This window comes from Bubalus bubalis, chromosome 5 (genome assembly GCF_019923935.1).
Source record: "Bubalus bubalis isolate 160015118507 breed Murrah chromosome 5, NDDB_SH_1, whole genome shotgun sequence".
Taxonomy (NCBI): domain Eukaryota; kingdom Metazoa; phylum Chordata; class Mammalia; order Artiodactyla; family Bovidae; genus Bubalus; species Bubalus bubalis.
Genome location: NC_059161.1, coordinates 109,561,406 through 109,579,954, shown reverse-complemented (window position 1 = coordinate 109,579,954; position 18,549 = coordinate 109,561,406). Strand labels below are relative to the sequence as shown.

Sequence of the window (18,549 nt, the reverse complement as noted above, 5' to 3'; positions counted from 1 at the left end):
TGGCAAGGTGCTTAAAGCTGTCTGAGGGATGAGCTTGAGATCAACAGCCTCGGTGGAACGCTCATTATCAGTGACAAAGGAAAGCAACCTCTTCAGTGGCCTCAGCGTCCCCCGGCTGAAGCAGTCGGGATCGTGTGTTGTTTTAATTCACACCTCTGACCCTGCCTGCCATGCCAGGGCAGCTGGGGCTTGTGAGCCACATAATATTAAGATTCTAACAAGAAGGAAAGCGCAGGGTGTCGCAGGAGCCAATTCCATCTAAAAGGGGACGAGCAGAGGGAGGTGGGGATGAGGCTGTAGCCCTCAGCGGCAGAGGAGGAGGGGCTCCGTGTCTTCTGACCCCCCTCCATGGAGGGGTGGCGGCTGAGCCCTCCTCCCCTGTCCGTGGAGTTTCAATCTCCATGGCCCTCATTAGAAGCTGAGCAGCCTCCGTGTCATCCATGGCAGCTGGTCTGAGGATACAGTAAAAACAGAACAATGTTCTGGCCTCTCCGGGCCCTACTAGCTCCTCCACATCTTCACGCCTTTGCACTGCTGCCCCCCTGCTGGAATACTCCATCTCCCACCTTTCTACTGCCTGCGTTTCTGAGCTTCTGCAAAAGACCTCTCCCTTTGTCAAGTCCTTTGTGAGGTCTCTCCCAGCTCCCCGGGGCAAGTCAGTCGCTGTGGCCCTGCCTTCAGCCCACTCTCCAGTGACAGATCTCTCCCCTATCCTGGGAGTTGCTCAGGCAGGGACCCTGTCTTATCAGACACCACATCTCCAGCGTCCAGACCAGTAGCAGGTGGCGTGGCTATTCGGTGTTTGTGTATGAGACAGATGAGTGAACCAGCACGGGAAGGAGCTGGGTGACTTTTTCCCTGAGCCTTGACAACCATGCCGGCACATCAACCATAAACTCAGGGAAGCTGCTACTGCCCAAGAGAGAGACACCCACCCATGGAGCCCACAGCTTAGAGGGAAAAGCTTCAACCACAAAAGAAAGCCTCTATTAAAGAGGAGTGTGTAGAGGACTTCCCTGGTGATGCGGTGGATAAGAATCTGCCTGCCAGTGCAGGGGGCATGGGTTCGATCCCTAGCCTGGGAAGATCCCACAGGCTGCAGAGCAGCTAAGCCCAGGTGCCACAACTATTGAGCCTGAGCTCGAGAGCCCATGTGCTTCAGCTCCTTAAGCCCGTTCTCCACAACAAGAGAAGCCACCACAACGAGAAGCCCGGGCACCGCGACAAAGAGCAGCCCCCGCTCACTGCAACTAGAGAAAGCCCACCGCAGCAATGGAGACCCAGGGCAACAAAAAGAAAAAGATACGTAGCGCGTTTCAGTATACACTGGGTGGTCAGAGCAGTCAGAGGAGCCTTCTCTAGGGAGGCAGGCTTCAGCTGGACTTTGAAAGAATGGCCAAGCCATCTTAGTAATGGAGGGCACGGGCTTTCCAGGCAGGGGCTTTGCGCTAGGACTTATTGTCAGAGGCACATTTCTTCCACTATTAAGATCTCCAGAGAAGGAAATCTTTTAGCCTCCTGCAGATAGTTTGCTGTCTCTAAGGAGCCTTCCAGGGCAGGCCTCCATTCTGAGTGGATGTCATAAATCCACAGATTAAGTTAATGGGAAGGGATGAGAGGCAGGGTCCCCCAAACTGGCTGGTTATTCTCTTACAAACACAGACACAAAGCCCTGATCCTCCTTCAGTGCAAGTCCCCCCTCCCCCACGGCTCCTGGGATGGGTATCTCAGGAAGCATGCGGTGGAGGCGGGCGAGGCTGGGGGTGGTGGTGGTGAGTGCAGGGTTTGGCACGGCCTTGAGGACAGGTGTGTTGCCAGAACATTCCTGGCACCCCATCTGAGTGCTCATGGGAGCAGTCCAGCTTGTCCACGCCTCAGACCAGATGATTCCTGAGGACAGAGTCAAAATAGCCCTGGCCCCTGGACAGCCCTTGATTTGGTCAGCTCTACTTTTAGCACCATCGGAAAGGCTGGGGGCCAGGGGCAGGGAGAGGAATCCAGCGTGATGGCGGTGAGCCCTCGGGCCTCAGCTCACTATTTGGACGAACTTCTCCTCCGCAGCCAGGAGGGAAGGGTGAAGACAGAGGCCCTCTAGGAGAGACGCGGATGGACCAGACAATGACAGCTCCTTCTCAGGCCAGCCAGGAGCCCCATGTGACTGGGCAGTGCTGCCGGCTGGTTACGAGCATGGCCTCTGCAGAGGTCACTCACTCCAGTATTCTTGCCCTGGAAACCCCATGGACAGAGGAGCCTGGTGGGCTATAGTCCATGGGGTCACAAGGATTCGGACACAACTTAGCGACTACACCACCACCTGTACCATCTTTGCAGATGTCGAGTCCTGCATCCACCGCTTAACCAGACACAGGACCTTGGCAACGTATTGTTTCACATCTGCCATCCTCAGTTTCTGGGCTTAAGATGGAAATAACAAGACGGGGCCTACTCCTTGGCTTTTGAGGATGATTGAATGAGAACATGCTGTGCCGACTCACTCTGGACCAATAGTGACACCTGCCAGACTTCACCGTTCAGTTGAATATTCAGTCTCTGGGGAAGGGAACTGCCGGATTTAAGCTGAAGAGGCATTTCACGATACCACGGTTGCCATCAGGAAGCTCCTCTGACATCTAACCCAACTCTTTGCTGACACCTCCCTTTGGGCCCCATGACTCAAGTCTCATCTGGGCTAAAGTGAAGCTGAAGGCATTTTTGGTTTGAACTACGGGTTCCCTTCTAGGGTCCTGGGTCTGAAAGCAGCTCAACCAGGCTGGTGTATGGGCCCTTGGCCACTTCTCTCACTCAAAGCCCACCCAATAGGGAGCACCCACGTCCTCACCCAGGAAGACAAGCAGGAGGCCAGCCAGATCCCTGAGAGACACGGCGCATTGGAAGCAGCAGCCTGCAGGTGTGAGATGGAGCTGCGGCTGGAGCAGAGCTTGAAGCTGCTATCCTGGCCTGCTTTCCCACACTGGGGTCAGCCACACCCTCCTTCCCTTCCCGCTCCTGACCAGCTGTGTGCATGTAGCCTGCTGTGGCTACAAAACTTCTTAATCTGGCCACTGCTCTAGCAGGGCCAGAAACCAGCCAGAGGGAGGCAGCTGGGATGGTGAGGGGCCCTGAAACAGCCACATTGCATCACACAGAAGATGCCATTGATGGCAAGGCACACCTTGACCTCAGAGATGCTAAAGTGGGAGAGACGAGCAGTTTAGAATGGAGAGGGGTACAGAAGGTACCCAGGGGCCCTGCCTTTCCTGCTAGAGCTGTCTTGGCTCAGATGTCCCACTTTACCATTCCTTTCTCTTTTCCACTCACCTCCCCATTTACAATTGTGCACACACAGAAAAGCACGGGGCCTTCCCAGGTGGCTCAGTGGTAAAGAACCCGCCTGCCAATGCAGGAGACAAGAGATGCTGGTTCGATCCTTGGGTTGGGAAGATCCCCTGGAGGAGGAAATGGCAACCCTGCTCCAGTATTCTTGTCTGCAAAATTTCATGGACAGAGGCGCCTGGTGGGTTACAGTTCATGGGATTGCAAAGAGTCAGACATGACTGAGCGACTGAACACACAGGAAATCACAGGGAACTAAAATCCATAGCTTGGTGTCACCAACACCCATGTGACCACCACCCAGGTCAACAAAATAGATTTCTACTGGTACCCCAGAAGCCCCTTTTCTGTCCCCTGCCAATCACCACTTCCAAAGATATCCTCCCCCAAGATAACTCGATGTTCCCTGTAATTCCTTTTTTTTTTTTTGCTTTTCTTTATACTTTTACAATCTATGTTACATTCTTAATCAATATGGTTTAGTTTTGCTTGGTTTTTGGACCCTATATAAATGCAATTATAGAGCACGCAGTATTTCAATCCATAGTATAGTTGGGAGATCCATCCATGGTTGTTCTATGTAACAATCACCTTCATGTTCATTGCTATATAGTTTTTCATTGTAATAATCTACCACCTTCCTGCTCTTCGTTTGTTCCTCCAGTCACTAAGTTGTGTCCAACTCTTTGCGGCCCCATGGACTATAGCCCGCCAGGCTCCTCTGTCCATGGGATTCTCCAGGCAAAAATACTGGAGTGAGTTGCCATTTCCTTCTTCAGGGGATCTTCCTGATCCAGGGATCGAACGCTCATCTCCTGCATTGGCGGGCGGATTCTTAACCACTGAGCCACCTGGGAAGCCCTTCCTGCTCTTCACCCTTCCCCCTGGTTTCTATTTCAATCAGTCCTCCACAGAGTAGTAAAATTTTGATCCTTAACCTGCCCCCAACGCCTTAAATCCATTTGGAACACTCCCTCCACTGCCATGAGGTCTGAGCCCTCACCCTATCCAGAATTCCACACACTACAAGGATGATCTGTTTTTCACCCCAACCAGACAGGCTGCAAGTTTTGAGAAAAGGATCCACACTGTTCTTTTCACCCCCACCTCATTGGCTCGGAGGAAAATGCCAGGTTTGTGCCAAGTGTTCAATACATCTTGGTTGAATGACCATAGGATCCTGGGGGGTAACTGGTGCTTATCCTCATTCCCTTTGTGCGTGTCTGTGGGTGTGAAAATGAGTAGGAAGGGGGTGGGGAGCATCAGTGATTCAGGCTCCCCGGGCCACCTGCTTATTAACAGTGCTGCTCTCACAACCAATGGTTTCAAACATATTTGTGGGGGGATGAGAAGGAGAAGGGGGTCCTTAGGAGTCAACTACTTCTCTAGAAGGGTCTCAGAGGCAACATGGTAGCAGTAGGCAAGGACAAAGAAGAAGGCCTCTAGGGACTTCCCTGGAGGTACAGTGCAGGGGGCCCAGATTGGATCCCGGGTCAGGGAACTAGATCCCGCAAGCCCCAAGAGTCTGTGTGCCACACTAAAGATCCTGCATGCCGCAGCTAAGACCTGCTGCACCCCAAAGAAGAAGAGCAGGGCTCTAGAATCAGACTGCCCGGCTTTGAACCCTGGTCTCTCACCAGCTTGAGACCCTGGGCTCTCGTGTCAGCTTCTCCTTCTATAAAGCAGGGAGAGCAAATACACCTTCCAAAGGTCGTTTAATAACAATCAGTGTGTTAATATCTGAAAGGTGCTTAGAAGGGTGCCTGGAACACTCCATGATGCTGCTGTTTAGTCTCTAAGTCACGTCTGATGCTTTGTGACCCCTTGAACCGTAGCCCGCCAAGATCCTCTGTCTATGGGATTTCCCAGGCAAAGATACTGGAGCGGGTTGCCATTTTTCCCTCCAGGGGATCTTCCCGACTCAAGGATCGAACCCACGTCTCCTGTTTGACAAGTGGATTCTTTACCACTGAGCTACCAGGGAAGCCTAGCGCGCTCCATGAGTGTTTGTTAAGTAAATCAGTAACATAAAATAAACCTGCTGCTCAGCGCAAGTGGCTCTCTCTCCGGGAAAGCCACAGCTTGTTTTTCTGAGGGCAAGACCCCCAGCAGCCCCTGTGTGCATGTACAAATGTGCTTTCTTTTCAAATAGGTTTATTCACCAGCCCCTGGGTGTATATGATGGGGCATTTTCTGCTAACCTGCCTTCAGGCTCCTTGGGGGATGCTGTGGAGGTGTAAATCTCCCCTGGCCATTTTCAGGTGGAATCTTTATTTTATTTTTATTTTTTAGTGCTTGTCAGCGACGTGGCAAGTGAGATCTTAGTTCCCCAACCAAGGAATTCTCTGTTGAACTCATCTGCCTCCCTATTGTCCAACCAGAGAGCAGAGACTGTCTTCCAGAGCCACACAGGGTCTGAAACACCTGGCTCTCGCCTCCTAACAGGGCTCGCCGCCACTTCCTGGAAGCGGACAGCTTTTTGGAGAACTCTGAGCACTTACAGAGCATAGAGCACCCTGTGAGAGTACTTGACATGTATTCTGATTGAATTCTGAAGGCATCTATGAAGTAGGCATCATTATTCCCATTTTACGCACGAGAAAACTCAGCCCAGAGGGTTAAAAACTGGCTCCAGCTTACACAAGGGGTATGAGGCAGAGTCAGGACCCACACTCCCTGTATTTTTTTTTTTCTTGTTGCCTCGGGTCGTCGTTGCTGTGTGCGGGCTTTCTCTAGTTGCCGTGAGCGGGGCTACTCTCTAGCTGCCGTGCAACGGCTTCTCACTGCGGCGGCATCTCTAATTGCCGAGCACAAACTCTAGGTGCATGGGATTCATTAACTGCAGCACACAGGCTCAGCAGTTGTGGCTCTTGGGCTCAGTTGCCCTGCAGCATGTGGAATCTCCCCGGACCAAGGACTGAGCCCATATTTCCTGCATTAGTAGGCAGATACTTAACCTCTGGACCACCAGGGACGTCCAACCCCCTGCATCTTTTTTTTTTTCTCCTGTATCTTTAACCATGTCCACTTCACCTGTGTCAGCCACTGCGCTTTTTAACATATTATTGATCTTCACCATGCATATGTATTATTGCCTTCACTTTATGAAAAGGAAACTGACATCAGAGAAGTTAATTGACTCATTCAAGGTCATATAGTAAGTAAAAAATGGAGCAGGGCTCAACCTCACGTCTGTCTGCCTCCAATATTTCTTTCTACTGCACAGGCTGCCCCAAAGGTCCCACAGACCAACAATCTCCAGCCCTCAGCCCTCAGCCCTCATTGTGTGACGTGCTTCCTGTAGGAGTCATCTGAACAGATACGTCCCCATCCTGGCTGCCCTTCCCTGGACATGATTTGTCAAAGGACCTTTTGGAATCTGATGCCCAGTCCTGGATACACATACCTGACCAGGAAGATGGGCAAACCCCCTCCCCTCTATTGAGTTGTCAACCCCCTGCAAGTGTGTTTGTGTGAGAGCACTTGGCTACATCATGGGGTGACCATTCGTAGGATGTGCATGATTTATTCCCTCAATTAAATGACCAGTCCTAGGAGTGCTGAAATCATCTCTCTCACCTGAAGGTCAGGTATTAGTGGACAGGTGTATTATTTGGAACTTAGATCACCTTTCTCCATAGAAACAAGTTTTTTTAAATAGGTAGTTTTCTGGGCTAGCCTTAAAGACCGATTTGGTTGAAGATCTGTGTTCTGGTGGAGAGAAGGATTCAGGAAGAAAAAATGAGAGATCTTCCTCTGCTTTCAGGGAACAGAACTAGACCCAGGTAAATGCTGAGACTGGTGAGCATAGACTTCCTCAGCCTTTCCCTTTTTGTGCTCCATTGACTCTTCCCAGTCCCTCCTGTGACAAATCCCTGGATCCTTATGCTATCCTCCCATCTGCTTCCTGAATCGGAGGCTTCCAGCCTTTAGGACTTTAAGGTCAAATCCCCTGCAGTGATGTTCATGATGATGAAGATAAAGCTTTCATCAGATTCTCAAAAGGGTCAGGAGAGGTTGAAGACGATTGTTAGGAGCCTTTCCTCTGGCACCCCATTCTGGCCTACCTCCTCAAAATGCTGTGCTTACAGATGCTCTGATCTTCATCTTCCACCACTAATAAACACTGGCACTCTTTGCCTGAAACTGATCCTAGTGGAGTGGGTGTAGAAAACCAAGCTTTTGGACTAATTCATACCTAAGCTATGAAGGAGTGATGGCCTCACTGTGGGCATTCTGACAGGGATAGGATAATTTTAAATGGATCTCTGATGAGTGAGATTTCAGATAAGGTGATGAAATTAAAGGAAAAAGTAATAGATAATATATGCTGGAGCAAGAATGGTGCAGTCTCCCTAAGCTATTTTCTTGCTTTTCCATGTTTTTTTACTCCAGTTTCCCTAGAAGTATCAAGTTTTCTCTCTGAGGTTTCCAAGGCAGAGCAGATCACGGGGACTTTCAGAGGTATTTGTAGCAGCAGCTGTGTCTGTTTCAGGACAAAGGACCTCCGCATCCATCATCTTATTCTATCCTTGCAACAGTACCATGAGCTGGATATTGTGGCTCCCATTTTACAGCAGAGAAAACTGAGGCTTGATGAGGTCCAGCAATTCACTGCCGTTCTGCTGGCTAGGCACAGGGGGCATGTGTGCGCGCGTGCACGCTCAGTCATGTCCCACTCTTTGTGACCCCGTGAACTGGAGCCGGCCAGGCTTGTTTCCCAGGCAAGAATACTGGAGTGGGTTGCCATTTCCTTCCTCAGAGGATCTTCCCTGACCCAGGGATTGAACCCAGGTCTCCTGCTTGACAGGCTGACCACTAAGCCACCTGGTAAAATTCTTTACCACTGAGGGGTCAGTGAGACTTATATCCAGATCTTGTCTCCAAGTACCATGCCTTTTGCATAAACTGTCTCTATCTGCTGCGTAGGTGGGTGTCTGATAGGGGTAGATGCCCTCTTCCTTTAGACTTAATGCTACGCTAGGCACAGGGAAGCAGGCAAGGATGTTTGCTGAGTGATTGAAGGCAACACTGATGTGCAGAGGCAACCGGCTGACTCTCTCCTTCACAAGCCCTCCTTGGCCGGGAGCCTGCATGGAGGGCACATGCTGTACCTGGGTGACTTCCAGCACGGATGAGCCCAGCATGTGAGGCTCCAGCCCTGTGGGTGAGAACAGCTGGGAACCGGACAAAGAGTCTCAGAGACAAGAATCATGAGGTATACACCAACGTGTGTAGCAGTATCACTCAAAGCCAAGAAGGTGAAACCCAAATGTTCATAAAGTGATGAATGGATAAACAAAATGTGGTCTCTCTGCACAATGGGATATTCATACACAGAAATGAAGCACTGCCATGTATTACAAGAGGGTAAACCCTGAAAACATCACGCTAAGTGAAAGAAGCCAGTCACAAAAGATTCCATATCATACAATTCCACTCGTGTGAAATATCTGAAATCGGCAAACCCCTCAAGACAGAAAGTAGACCACTGGCTTCTAGGGGTGGGCAAGTGATGGCTAATGGGTACAGGGTTTCTTTCCAGGGTGATGAAATGTTCTGGAATTAGATAGTGGTGATGATTACACCATTTTGTAAATATACCTAAGGCCTCTGAACTGTATAGTTAAAAAGAGTGGATTTTATGGTATGTGAATTACACTTCAATACCCAAAGAATCAAGCAGAGAAGGCCCTTGGTTTTGAGCACTCAGTTTGTGTGACTGCAGCCAAGTGTATCTGACGGCCCTGGAGCAAGGTCGTCAGCTCCGTCAGGTGGGGGTGAGGTGGCAGCAAGCAGAGTGCAACCCTGACGAGACGTATGCCTGGCTGGTGGATGCGATGGTGGCCGGAGGAAGAGGAACGGATGAGATAGTCAGGCAGCCTCACTGTATCTGAAAACGAGGGCCGGGCTATCAAACCCCATACCTGTCCCAGGATGGGGCTCTGCGCCTCGACTCAGAGTTGGGGTCCCCTTTTACTTTACCTAGACTTTGTGTGGGAGCCAAGAGATGCTGCTGTTTCTTGAACCAGTGGAGAGGCGGTACCTCCTAGTGGGAAGAAATTAGAGCCACATGGACCTGGTTTCAAGTCTGGTTACCTTTTCAGAGCCTAGTTTTGTAATTGGTAAAACAAGGATGGTAGCAGTACTCCCTCCTAGGCTGACTGGGCAGGTGAAATGAGACGATGCAGAAAGAAGCTTAGCCCGCACCCGGCAAGCCGCAGAGGCTACTGGAGTAAGGGGCTCCGTTGGTGGTGGTGGGGCCACTAGGGCTTGGTTTCCTCTCCAGGATCCCCCCATAGTGAAAACATTCTGTAAAGTGGCTCCTGTGCCTGGGTGGCAGCAGCAGAGAGCAGTCACATTTTTGATGGAAATGAGCAGAATCATGCAGGCAGGATGGTGGGGGGAAGCTGTGATCTGGACTGGAGGGGATGAGGGCAGAAGTGGGGACTGGGGAGGCTGGGAAGAGCAGCAACCCTCCCCTCCACAGAGGGGACCCTCTGCCAGGGTTTCCCACCCAATCTGGATTTGCAATGAAATGATCGCTTCCAGCAGGAATTTAGCTGCTTTCAGCCAGAATGCAATAGCAAGAAAATCTCACTGGAGCAAGGAACTAATGGATGAAACCATCCCAATCTCACAGTAGCCTAAGAGCAAAAAGGCTCAGGGGTTGAGCCTCTATCTCAGGAGCACGCTGTCATCTGAACACATTTCCGGAGCGGCAAGTGCCATGGGACAGTGGAAAGGACAAGAAGTCTCGGACACAGGGCGAAAGGATGAAAGAATACTAACTTCTGCCTGAAGGAAAGAAGACAACAGAGAACCAGCACCCACAGAAGAAGTTCTGAGAGTTGGTATCTGTTAAACAAATCTGCATATTATACCGCGCTCTCCCCTCCTGCTGTCAGCCATCAGAACTGCTGTCTACATCCTGAAAGCTTAGGAGGAATAGCTTACTTTGTAGAATGTTCATTAGCCAATTTATCTGCTTATCAGGAAGACAGCAGTTTTGCATTGACTAGTTTATGCTACTTCTGTGTGTTACTGTAATTATGGAACTTAATTAACTATTCTGTAAACCATGAAATATGAGTGCAAAAAAGCAAGAGTTGTTGCTAAGACTAAGTGGAGTGCTTTGGAAAGACTCCAGAGTCAAATTCGCTTAAAAGTGAGATCAGGTGAGACAAGTGAAAGAGACTGGGATATACAGTAAAAATCTAAAAAGATCCTACAGCCAGATTACTTCCCCAAAGCCAAGGTGCTTATTCCATTTTAAATAAAAATGAAATTTATAGATGCTATATTATAGGAGAAATATGTGCAAGTAAAAATGACAAACTTCAATGAGAAAATGACCTTGTTCCTGTATCAAAACATTAGCAAACAAATATACATCTTTTAAATCCAAATAAAATGTATCTTTCTTCGCCTTGCTTGCATGTGCGCCCAGTCATGTCTGACTCTTGGTGACCCCATGGACTGTACCTCGCCAGGCTCCTGTGTCCACGGGATTTCCCAGGCAGGAATACTAGGGCAGGTTGCCATTTCCTACTCTGGGGGATCTTCCCAACCCAGGGACTGAACCCACATCTCCTGCATCTTCCTACATTGACAGGTGAATTCTTTACCACTGAGTCACCTGGGAAGCCCACAGTGGAATACTGCTTAGCCATAAAAATGAAATAATGCCATTTGTAGCAGCGTGGCTGGACCTAGAGATTACCATACTGAGTAAAGTAAGTCAGAGAGAGACAAATACCATGTGATATCATTTATGCATGGAATCTAAAATAGGACACAAATGAACTTCTCTACAAAACAGAAAGAGACTCACAGGCAGAGAGGACAGATCTGTGGTTGCCAAGGGGACGTGGGGGTGCGGGAGGGATGGGTTAGGAGTCTGGAATCAGCAAAGGCAAACTGTTATACTTAGAATGGATAAACAGCAAGGCCCCACTGTATGGCACAGGGAACTATATTCAATATCCTGTAAACCACGGTGGAAAAGAGTACAAAAAAGAACATATATACGTATAACTGAATCACCTTGTTGTACAGCAGAAATTAACAACATTGTAAATCAACCACACTTCAATGAAATAAAATAAAAATTAAAATGTATCTTTTTAATGGTTGTTCCTTTCTTCAACAAACTTTTCCAAATAACCAACCAACAAATGAGTTGCCTTGCCCTGGATGCGAGACCATCTACTGATACTGAGATCTGCCCTTATTCATACCTTTTCTACGCTTCCTTCCTAAAACTGAGCAGCTACTATGTGTCTAACACAACATTGCCACAGAGCAGTACTCGCCAACAACTATATAGAGTTGTTCCTCAAAGCAACAGTGAAAACAAGAGTATGACTCAGAGTGACCAAATGTCTGGGGAAAGCTTCAAGCCATGCACCCTCTTGCAAATTCATGAAGCCCTCTAGTACGCTAAGGGTAAAGAAATAAGCTAAACTTTGTATAACCCATATTTTCCTAAACCTATTTCATCACGCTACCCTTTCTTGGGAGCAACATCTATAATATCCTGTAAGACACACCCTTGGGGATCGATCAGTGCTTTGGGGCCCATAGAAGAGGTATTATCTATGATCCCTATTGAGGAATTTACAACTGAGTCAGACATAAAACATGTAGACTGGACACACACATATACACACCAAACTGACAAGTAACAGAGTTAGTCAATGCATTCTTAGGATCAAGTGAGAATCAGTAGCTATCACGGATGAGAACGGATCAGTCAGCTACCTCTAAATAACTTTCACAAATGTTGAGTCTTAGCCTAAAATCCCTGCCCATGGTCTATTCTTCTAGAAAGTTCAAAGAGAACTCACATTTCTTAAGTGCGATTGTGTGTCAGGCATGGCTCTTTATATATGTTATTTCATTTAATCTTCACAACTGTGGGAAATGGGTTACTATCTCCTTTTTCAAGGAAATAGAATGCGTGCACAGCTAGTGGAAGGCCCTCAATTCACACCTCTGTCTGGCTGGCTTCAGAGCCTGTCTTCTTTTCACTGTGCCCTGTGACCAAGCGCTTTCACAGAGCCTGTCCTGAGCTGGTGTTTAGCGGGGGCTGTGTTTCTGCCTGTATCTGCAGAGCCAGCCTTGGGCCTGAAGAGGACAGCTTGTCATGCTGAGTTACTAGAGCCCAGACTTCTCCAGACCCTCTTCCTCCCCCTCATCCAGAAGTTCTGAGTTCTGACTTTAAAGGCCGAAGGGTCACTCCCTTGTCCTCTCTCCATGGCCTCTGCGGGGAGGACTTGCCAATGTCAAGTGCTTTAGCAACAGTATCCACTCTGAGTGCACTCTGAGCTGCAGAGGGCCTGGGGTGGGTGACAACCTCACTCCCGCAGCTCAGCAGGTCCCTCCATCATTCCAGGTCCTTCTGCAGCTCTAACCTGGGTCCTTCCTTCCCCTCTGCTTTGCTCAGCTGCTCTGCTGTCTCTCGCCTGTCTGGCTGGAGGTGGCAGTGGAGTGGAAGGCAAGGACCGACCCTGAGCTATGGAAGGGGCTGGGCAGGAAGGGGTGGAGGCAGGGTGAGAGGCGGGACATTGACCTGAAGTCCAAGGTCAGAGGGCAGGTACAGCCAGGAGGGATGGATACTATGACCTTCTGCCTCAGGCTGAAGGCTTAACTCGGGGGTGGGGGGTGGGGTGGGGGGGTGGGGGTGGGGAGAGCTGCCATCTGGGGGTGGGAGGCAGCTGAGGTGATGGGAGGCAGTGGGGGTGCTGGCCTGGATGCTGGGATCCTGGGCAGTGGGGTGGGGACTTGTCTTGCAGCCTCCTCTCCCTACTACACTTGCGTTTTCTCCCCTGAAAAGCGAGGTTGTAGATGTATTCTGTCTTCAAAAATACACTGGGGGGTGGGGAGAGGGAAGAGAAGTCAGCTAACACTTTTTAAGACCTAGGACGCCAGGGCCTCTGCACTCATTTCATTCCTTTGTCATGATCTCCACAAGAGATGAGTGTGGCCAGACCTCAGAGGACTGAGGGAAAGCCTAGATACGAAGCCATGCTTGCTTGTCTCAAAAGCCCACGTGTTCCCAGCATTCCCACTCCCCTACAGTTACACATTCTCACAGCATGACGCAGGGGGCGCCTGCTATGGCCGGGGAGGTTGCCTGGGTGCCGCAAACCTGGGTGTCACAGGTCAGCACAGACACAAAACCTCCGCTACTGAAGCCCTCTTCCGGGGTAGGGGGCAGGGCTGGAGCTCAGCACAGACACCAGGGTCTTAGGGCCACCCCAGCCCTCTGCTCTCTGCCCGCGTGGAAGAGAGACCAGGCAGGGGACCTGGGCACCCCCACCACGAGCTCCAGATCCTGAGTTAGAGGAAGAGGCTGGGCCTGGCCCTGGCTCCCTGGCTTCTTCACTAGGCTCTGGACGTCTCTTCATCCTCCTCTCCTCACCTTAACCTTCAGCCTTCCAGCTCCTTCTCTCTAAATTTGGTTATCGTCTGTGCCCAAGGGGCTGCTTTCAAAATGGGCTTCCTCAGCAAAGTACTGGGGCGGCCCTACATCCCCAGAGTCTGGGGAGGGTGTGGATCTGGTGGGATGCAGAGCTCCAGCTGCATCCAGCACCCCAGAGCAATGCTGGCTGTCTGCTGGGTGGGCAGACCCCCTGCTTCTGGGGCAGAGATCCTCAGTTCAGTTCAGTCACTTAGTCGTGTCTGACCCTTTGCAATCCCATGAACTGCAGCACGCCAGGCCTCCCTGTCCATCACCAACTCCCGGAGTTTACCCAAACCCATGTCCATTGAATCGGTGATGCCATCCAACCATCTCATCCTCTGTCGTCCCCTTCTCCTCCTGCCCTCAATCTTTCCCAGCACCAGGGTCTTTTCAAATGAGTCAGCTCTTCATATCAAGTGACCAAAGATCCCCAAACCCTGGGCCTGGGCTCCATGGCTTTTGGAGGCTCTCCCATTTCAAATAAAGGGCTGATGATTAATTAATTAGTTCCCAAGATCCACTGACTTTCTCTCCTCTCTGAACAAACAGCCTCCCTAACTCCTGGTTCTTCTCCACACTTTGCCAGCCAATATGCCTACAGCCCTAAGCCTGGTATTTATCTTCTGTCTGTGTGTCTATTACTTCCATGCCAGGCCAAGAGCTTGCAGACCACTGGGAGCCTGCCTGTGCTTGAAGATTCTGCCTCCCTATCCCAGACACACACACACACACACACACACACTCACACTCAGCCCAGACAGAGGCACCGGCTTTATTGCTCCAACCCTTGAATGATGCAAGAAGGTCACAGTTTTGAAGTCACTCCTGATACTCAACCCAAGGCCTATCTGTTGCAACTTACCATGCACACAAACACAACCACCATCCTGCTAGGTGCACATGGCAGGTTTTTTATAAACCCACGCCCCCCACAGTGGAAGCTCAGAGTCCTAACCACTGGGCCACCAGAGAAGCCCTATAAACGTTACTCTTTTTTTTTTTTTAGTGAAAAAAATTTTTGGCTGTCCCACGGCCTGTGGGATTAGTTCCCTGATCAAAGATTGAACCCAAGCCACCTGCCTTGGAAGCGCGGTGCCTTAACCACTGGGCCATCAGAGAAGTCACCCATAAATGCTACTATTAAACCTCAGGCTGCATCATCATCTCATGAAAGAGACCCAAGGAAACAACTGCTCACTCTGAGCTGAGCTGGCTCTCTGATGCTAGGATTTCAGCCTGGGCTGGCTGCCCATCTTGGGGTAGGGGTGGGCTTAACCATGGCTCGCCAGTCCACGCTTCTTCTGGCTGCTCTGATCAGAAGGAAAGGGATGCACACCCTCTGCTCCCTCCCCCAGCACCAAGGACTCAGGAAACAGAAGGGTTCTGGTGGAGAATCAGCATTTTCTTCCACGGGAGAGGACAGGGGTGAGCGTGGCTGCTGCAGGAGCAGTGACCACAGCCCTGCTCCCACAGAATCCCACTCTGTTCATGAAACAACACTGCCCACTTGCCCACAACTTTACGCTCTTCAGAACGTGTCCATCCCCATTACCTCATGGACGTCATATTCTTTTGAGGCAGTGGCCACAAGCACTGGAGGAATCTCCAGCTTTAGGTCCCATTTAAGCATCCCTCTACCCTGGCCTCTGGAAGATGGTATCCCTACAAGAGAGCCTCTCTCTGAGGCCACACCCTCTGAAGATGTGGGAATCACGGGCCGATGTCCCAGGGCTTACTCATACCCCACACTGCAACTCCACACCCCATCACACACACACTCACCATGAGATGCTGGAAGAGCCAAGAACGCATTATATTGGTGGCATGCTTGGGCAAGACTCCTCGTTTGTTCTTGGACTTCTTATCCTCATTGTCCAGGAGGGAGGTGAGGTCAAGGTTAACCTTCAGGGCACGTGGAGAAAAAATCAGCATCAGCAGCCTGGCGGGCCAGCAGCTAGGGACCTGTTGCCATAGAGACGGCAGGCTCTCGCTGCCAATCCCCTATCCCAACTCATTCTGAGGGTCCGGGGGAGGTCACCTTTCCTGTCATCTGGCACCAACCCCTCAGAGAATGGGAGAAGGGAAGAAGGAGAGAGAAAGAGAAGAAGGAGGAAGAGGGGAGGAGGGGTAGGGGATGAGAGAGGAGACAGAGGAAACAGGCTCATGCAGAAGGTATAGGAGAGAGGTTCGCCATAAACCATCCAATGGTTATTAGCATTTCTGGGGTACGTGAGCTTTTTTGGAGGGTTATCCTTTCAGTTACCATGGTCGGCCCTCACATCAGCTCTGTAGGCTGGTGGGGCCGTGGGCAGCTGATGTGAGTCCCTCTTCTACGGAGAGGAACTCGGAGGCTCAGAGGGCTCAGCTGACCTATCTAAGATGGCGGAGCCAATGTCTGCCCTCCAGCCTCTGCCTTCAGATCTTCCCATCCCAGCCTGGCCTCTGTGTGTGCCCTCTACCCCACTGAGCTACAGACTGGCTCAGAGTGCAGAGCAGGAGGAGGAAGTGTAGGATCCCTCCACGAGACCCCAAGAGGCACTGAGATCTCAGGAGCTGGTAGAACCTTTCCAATGCCCACCTTCTTGCCCTCAGGTGGGGGTGATGATACCTCTCCGGGGAATGATGAGAGGCGAGGGAGCTAGTGGTAGAAAGCGCCTAGCAGATGGCGACTGGGCACGGAGCCCTCCCCCACGCCATGCACATATGCACACACCTGCACTGCACACACACACTCACCTGTGTGTTCTGGATCTGGATGGCTCCCTGGGGGATTGCCTGGGTGACCACCTGACCCTGGGAGGTTACCATGGTAACCGGCTGGTATAAGGCTCCACCTGAGGAGACAACCAGTTTTGGGGTCCCCTGCCATAGGGATGGGTAGGAGTGAGGGCAAGCAGGGCTCCCAATCCACTTGGCACTCACGTGTAAACACTCTCTACTCTGGAGGCCTTCAGCCCCTGTGGGGAAGGGGTGGGAGGGGATGGGGTGCAGAGAACAGAGTCTCTGTGTGTGTTTGTGGGGGGAAGGGTCTTTGGGTGGGGCTCATGAGACTCCGACCCAAATTTGTTCCAAACCACCATCGTCAGGTCTTGCTAATGATCTGTAAGCTTATGGAACACTTTAGGCAAGAAACTTAGCTGGGAGCCCCTCCCTTGGCAGGGGGCACCCCCTCCCACATTCTAGGACACTTTGTTCAGTGTCTTGCCCCCCACCAACCCTGGAATTCCCTCAGGGCCACCCACTCTCCTCCCAGGGGTGTTCCCCAGAATCCCCTGCACAGACCTGACACCACTTGTGAGTTGACGGTTGTCATGGCGATGTTGCCCTGCTGGAGCGCTGAGGCTGGGACCACAATCCCCTGGGGGTTATTGGAGACTCCAGACATGGAATTGGGGGAATTCTGCAGGAGGTCCTGGCAGCAAGGGAGGCGTGGTTTGTGACAGTGTCACTAAGGGCTTAGCTGCCACAGCCCCAAATTCCTCCTCTTCCCTCCCACTTCCTGCCTTCCCGCCTCCCGCCTCCTGCTCCTCCCAGGCCCAAATCCAAAAGGCATTCTCCCTAGAAAGTGTGAATAAGGAGGTTCAACTTTACAACCAACCAACCGACAAGAGTCATCCGCTGACCTATTCCATTCCCCTGTGAACTTGAGACAGAAATTATCCCCCACACCAGTGGTGCCCACCTTGGCTTCACCGTGGAAGCTCCAGTATCGATGCCTGGGTTCCATTCCCAGACATTCTAACTTAATTGGTCAGGGGTGTGGCCAGGGCTTTGCGGGGAAAGTGCATGTTGAAAGCTCCAGGTGACTCGGATATGAAGCCAGGGCTGGGAACCGGGCTTTACCTGCTTAGCACATACTCATCCTTCACCCTCAGCTATCCCCAGAAGCCTCCTGCCACCGAGGGCCTCGCTGCTCAGCACCCGTATCACGGCGTTTATGACACAAAGCTCCACACAAAGCAGCCGCCAACGTACTATCTGTACTTAGTTCAGATCTGCTGTATCGTGGCTACTAAAATATTTGCTAAATAATAATAAAAATAGCCCCCTGTCCTCTTCATCACCCATCTTCCAGGGCATCCCATAGGAGCGTCCCCTCAGCTGGGGGCACATTTCATCGGCTCACCCCCTTCCTTAGGCCCCCAACACAGAGCCCCCTGAGGAGGCTCACTTCCCTCGCTGTCACCTGCGGGCCCCTTTCCTGCAGACAATCCAAAGCAGCTAAGGGGGCCTTTTTTTTTTCTGGCACCCTCATCATTGCCACCTAAGAGCTGGGCAGAGAGTGCTTGGACTCTGATGTAGGTGGACAGGAAGCAGGCTCAGCTGAGGGCCTCCAGGAAGGGGCAGTGAGGCCTCCCTCCTTGGTCACCGGGCACTCTGCTCCGCTAGGGAGGGTTTGTGAGGAAGGAATTGAGTGTGAGGGTTGGTGTCTCTAGGTTTCTTTTGGAGAAAGCAAGGCAGGCATGAATGGCGGAAAGTAAGTGGGCTGGAAAAGATCCACTGGGGTCGCTGAGCAGCCCCCAATCACAGTTTTTCCTGTGAAAACAAGACTTATACTGGGTAACCTGCTGACTAGGATGGTCATTCCCATGGCGAAGGCCTGGAATCACAGGCCTGAAGCTTTTAGGATTTAGACAGGAAAATGGTTAAGAAAATGGACAGCAAGGTGATCAAGCCAGTCCATCCTAAAGGAAATCAACCCTGAATATTCATTGGAAGGACTGATGCTGAAGCTGAAGCTCCAATAT

General features: G+C 51.0%; 1 protein-coding gene across 6 annotated transcripts in view; it reads right to left on the bottom strand.

The window, feature by feature from the left end:
* The window catches only part of PKNOX2 (PBX/knotted 1 homeobox 2), a 297,298-nt gene that overhangs the window by 6,125 nt on the left and 272,624 nt on the right, over window positions 1–18,549 (bottom strand). For 4 of the 6 annotated variants that reach the window (XM_044943541.1, XM_025286363.2, XM_006057667.3 and 1 more), the window contains 3 exons: window positions 17,084–17,213; window positions 16,538–16,635; window positions 15,584–15,703 (listed from right to left, as the gene is read on the bottom strand). The exons of 1 other annotated variant lie outside the window; for it this stretch is intronic. In XM_044943541.1, coding sequence (XP_044799476.1) covers window positions 15,584–15,703; window positions 16,538–16,635; window positions 17,084–17,213 — 348 coding nt within the window. The remainder of the gene's footprint in view (window positions 1–15,583; window positions 15,704–16,537; window positions 16,636–17,083; window positions 17,214–18,549) is intronic. One more of the 6 variants, XM_044943542.1, reaches the window with a different exon arrangement.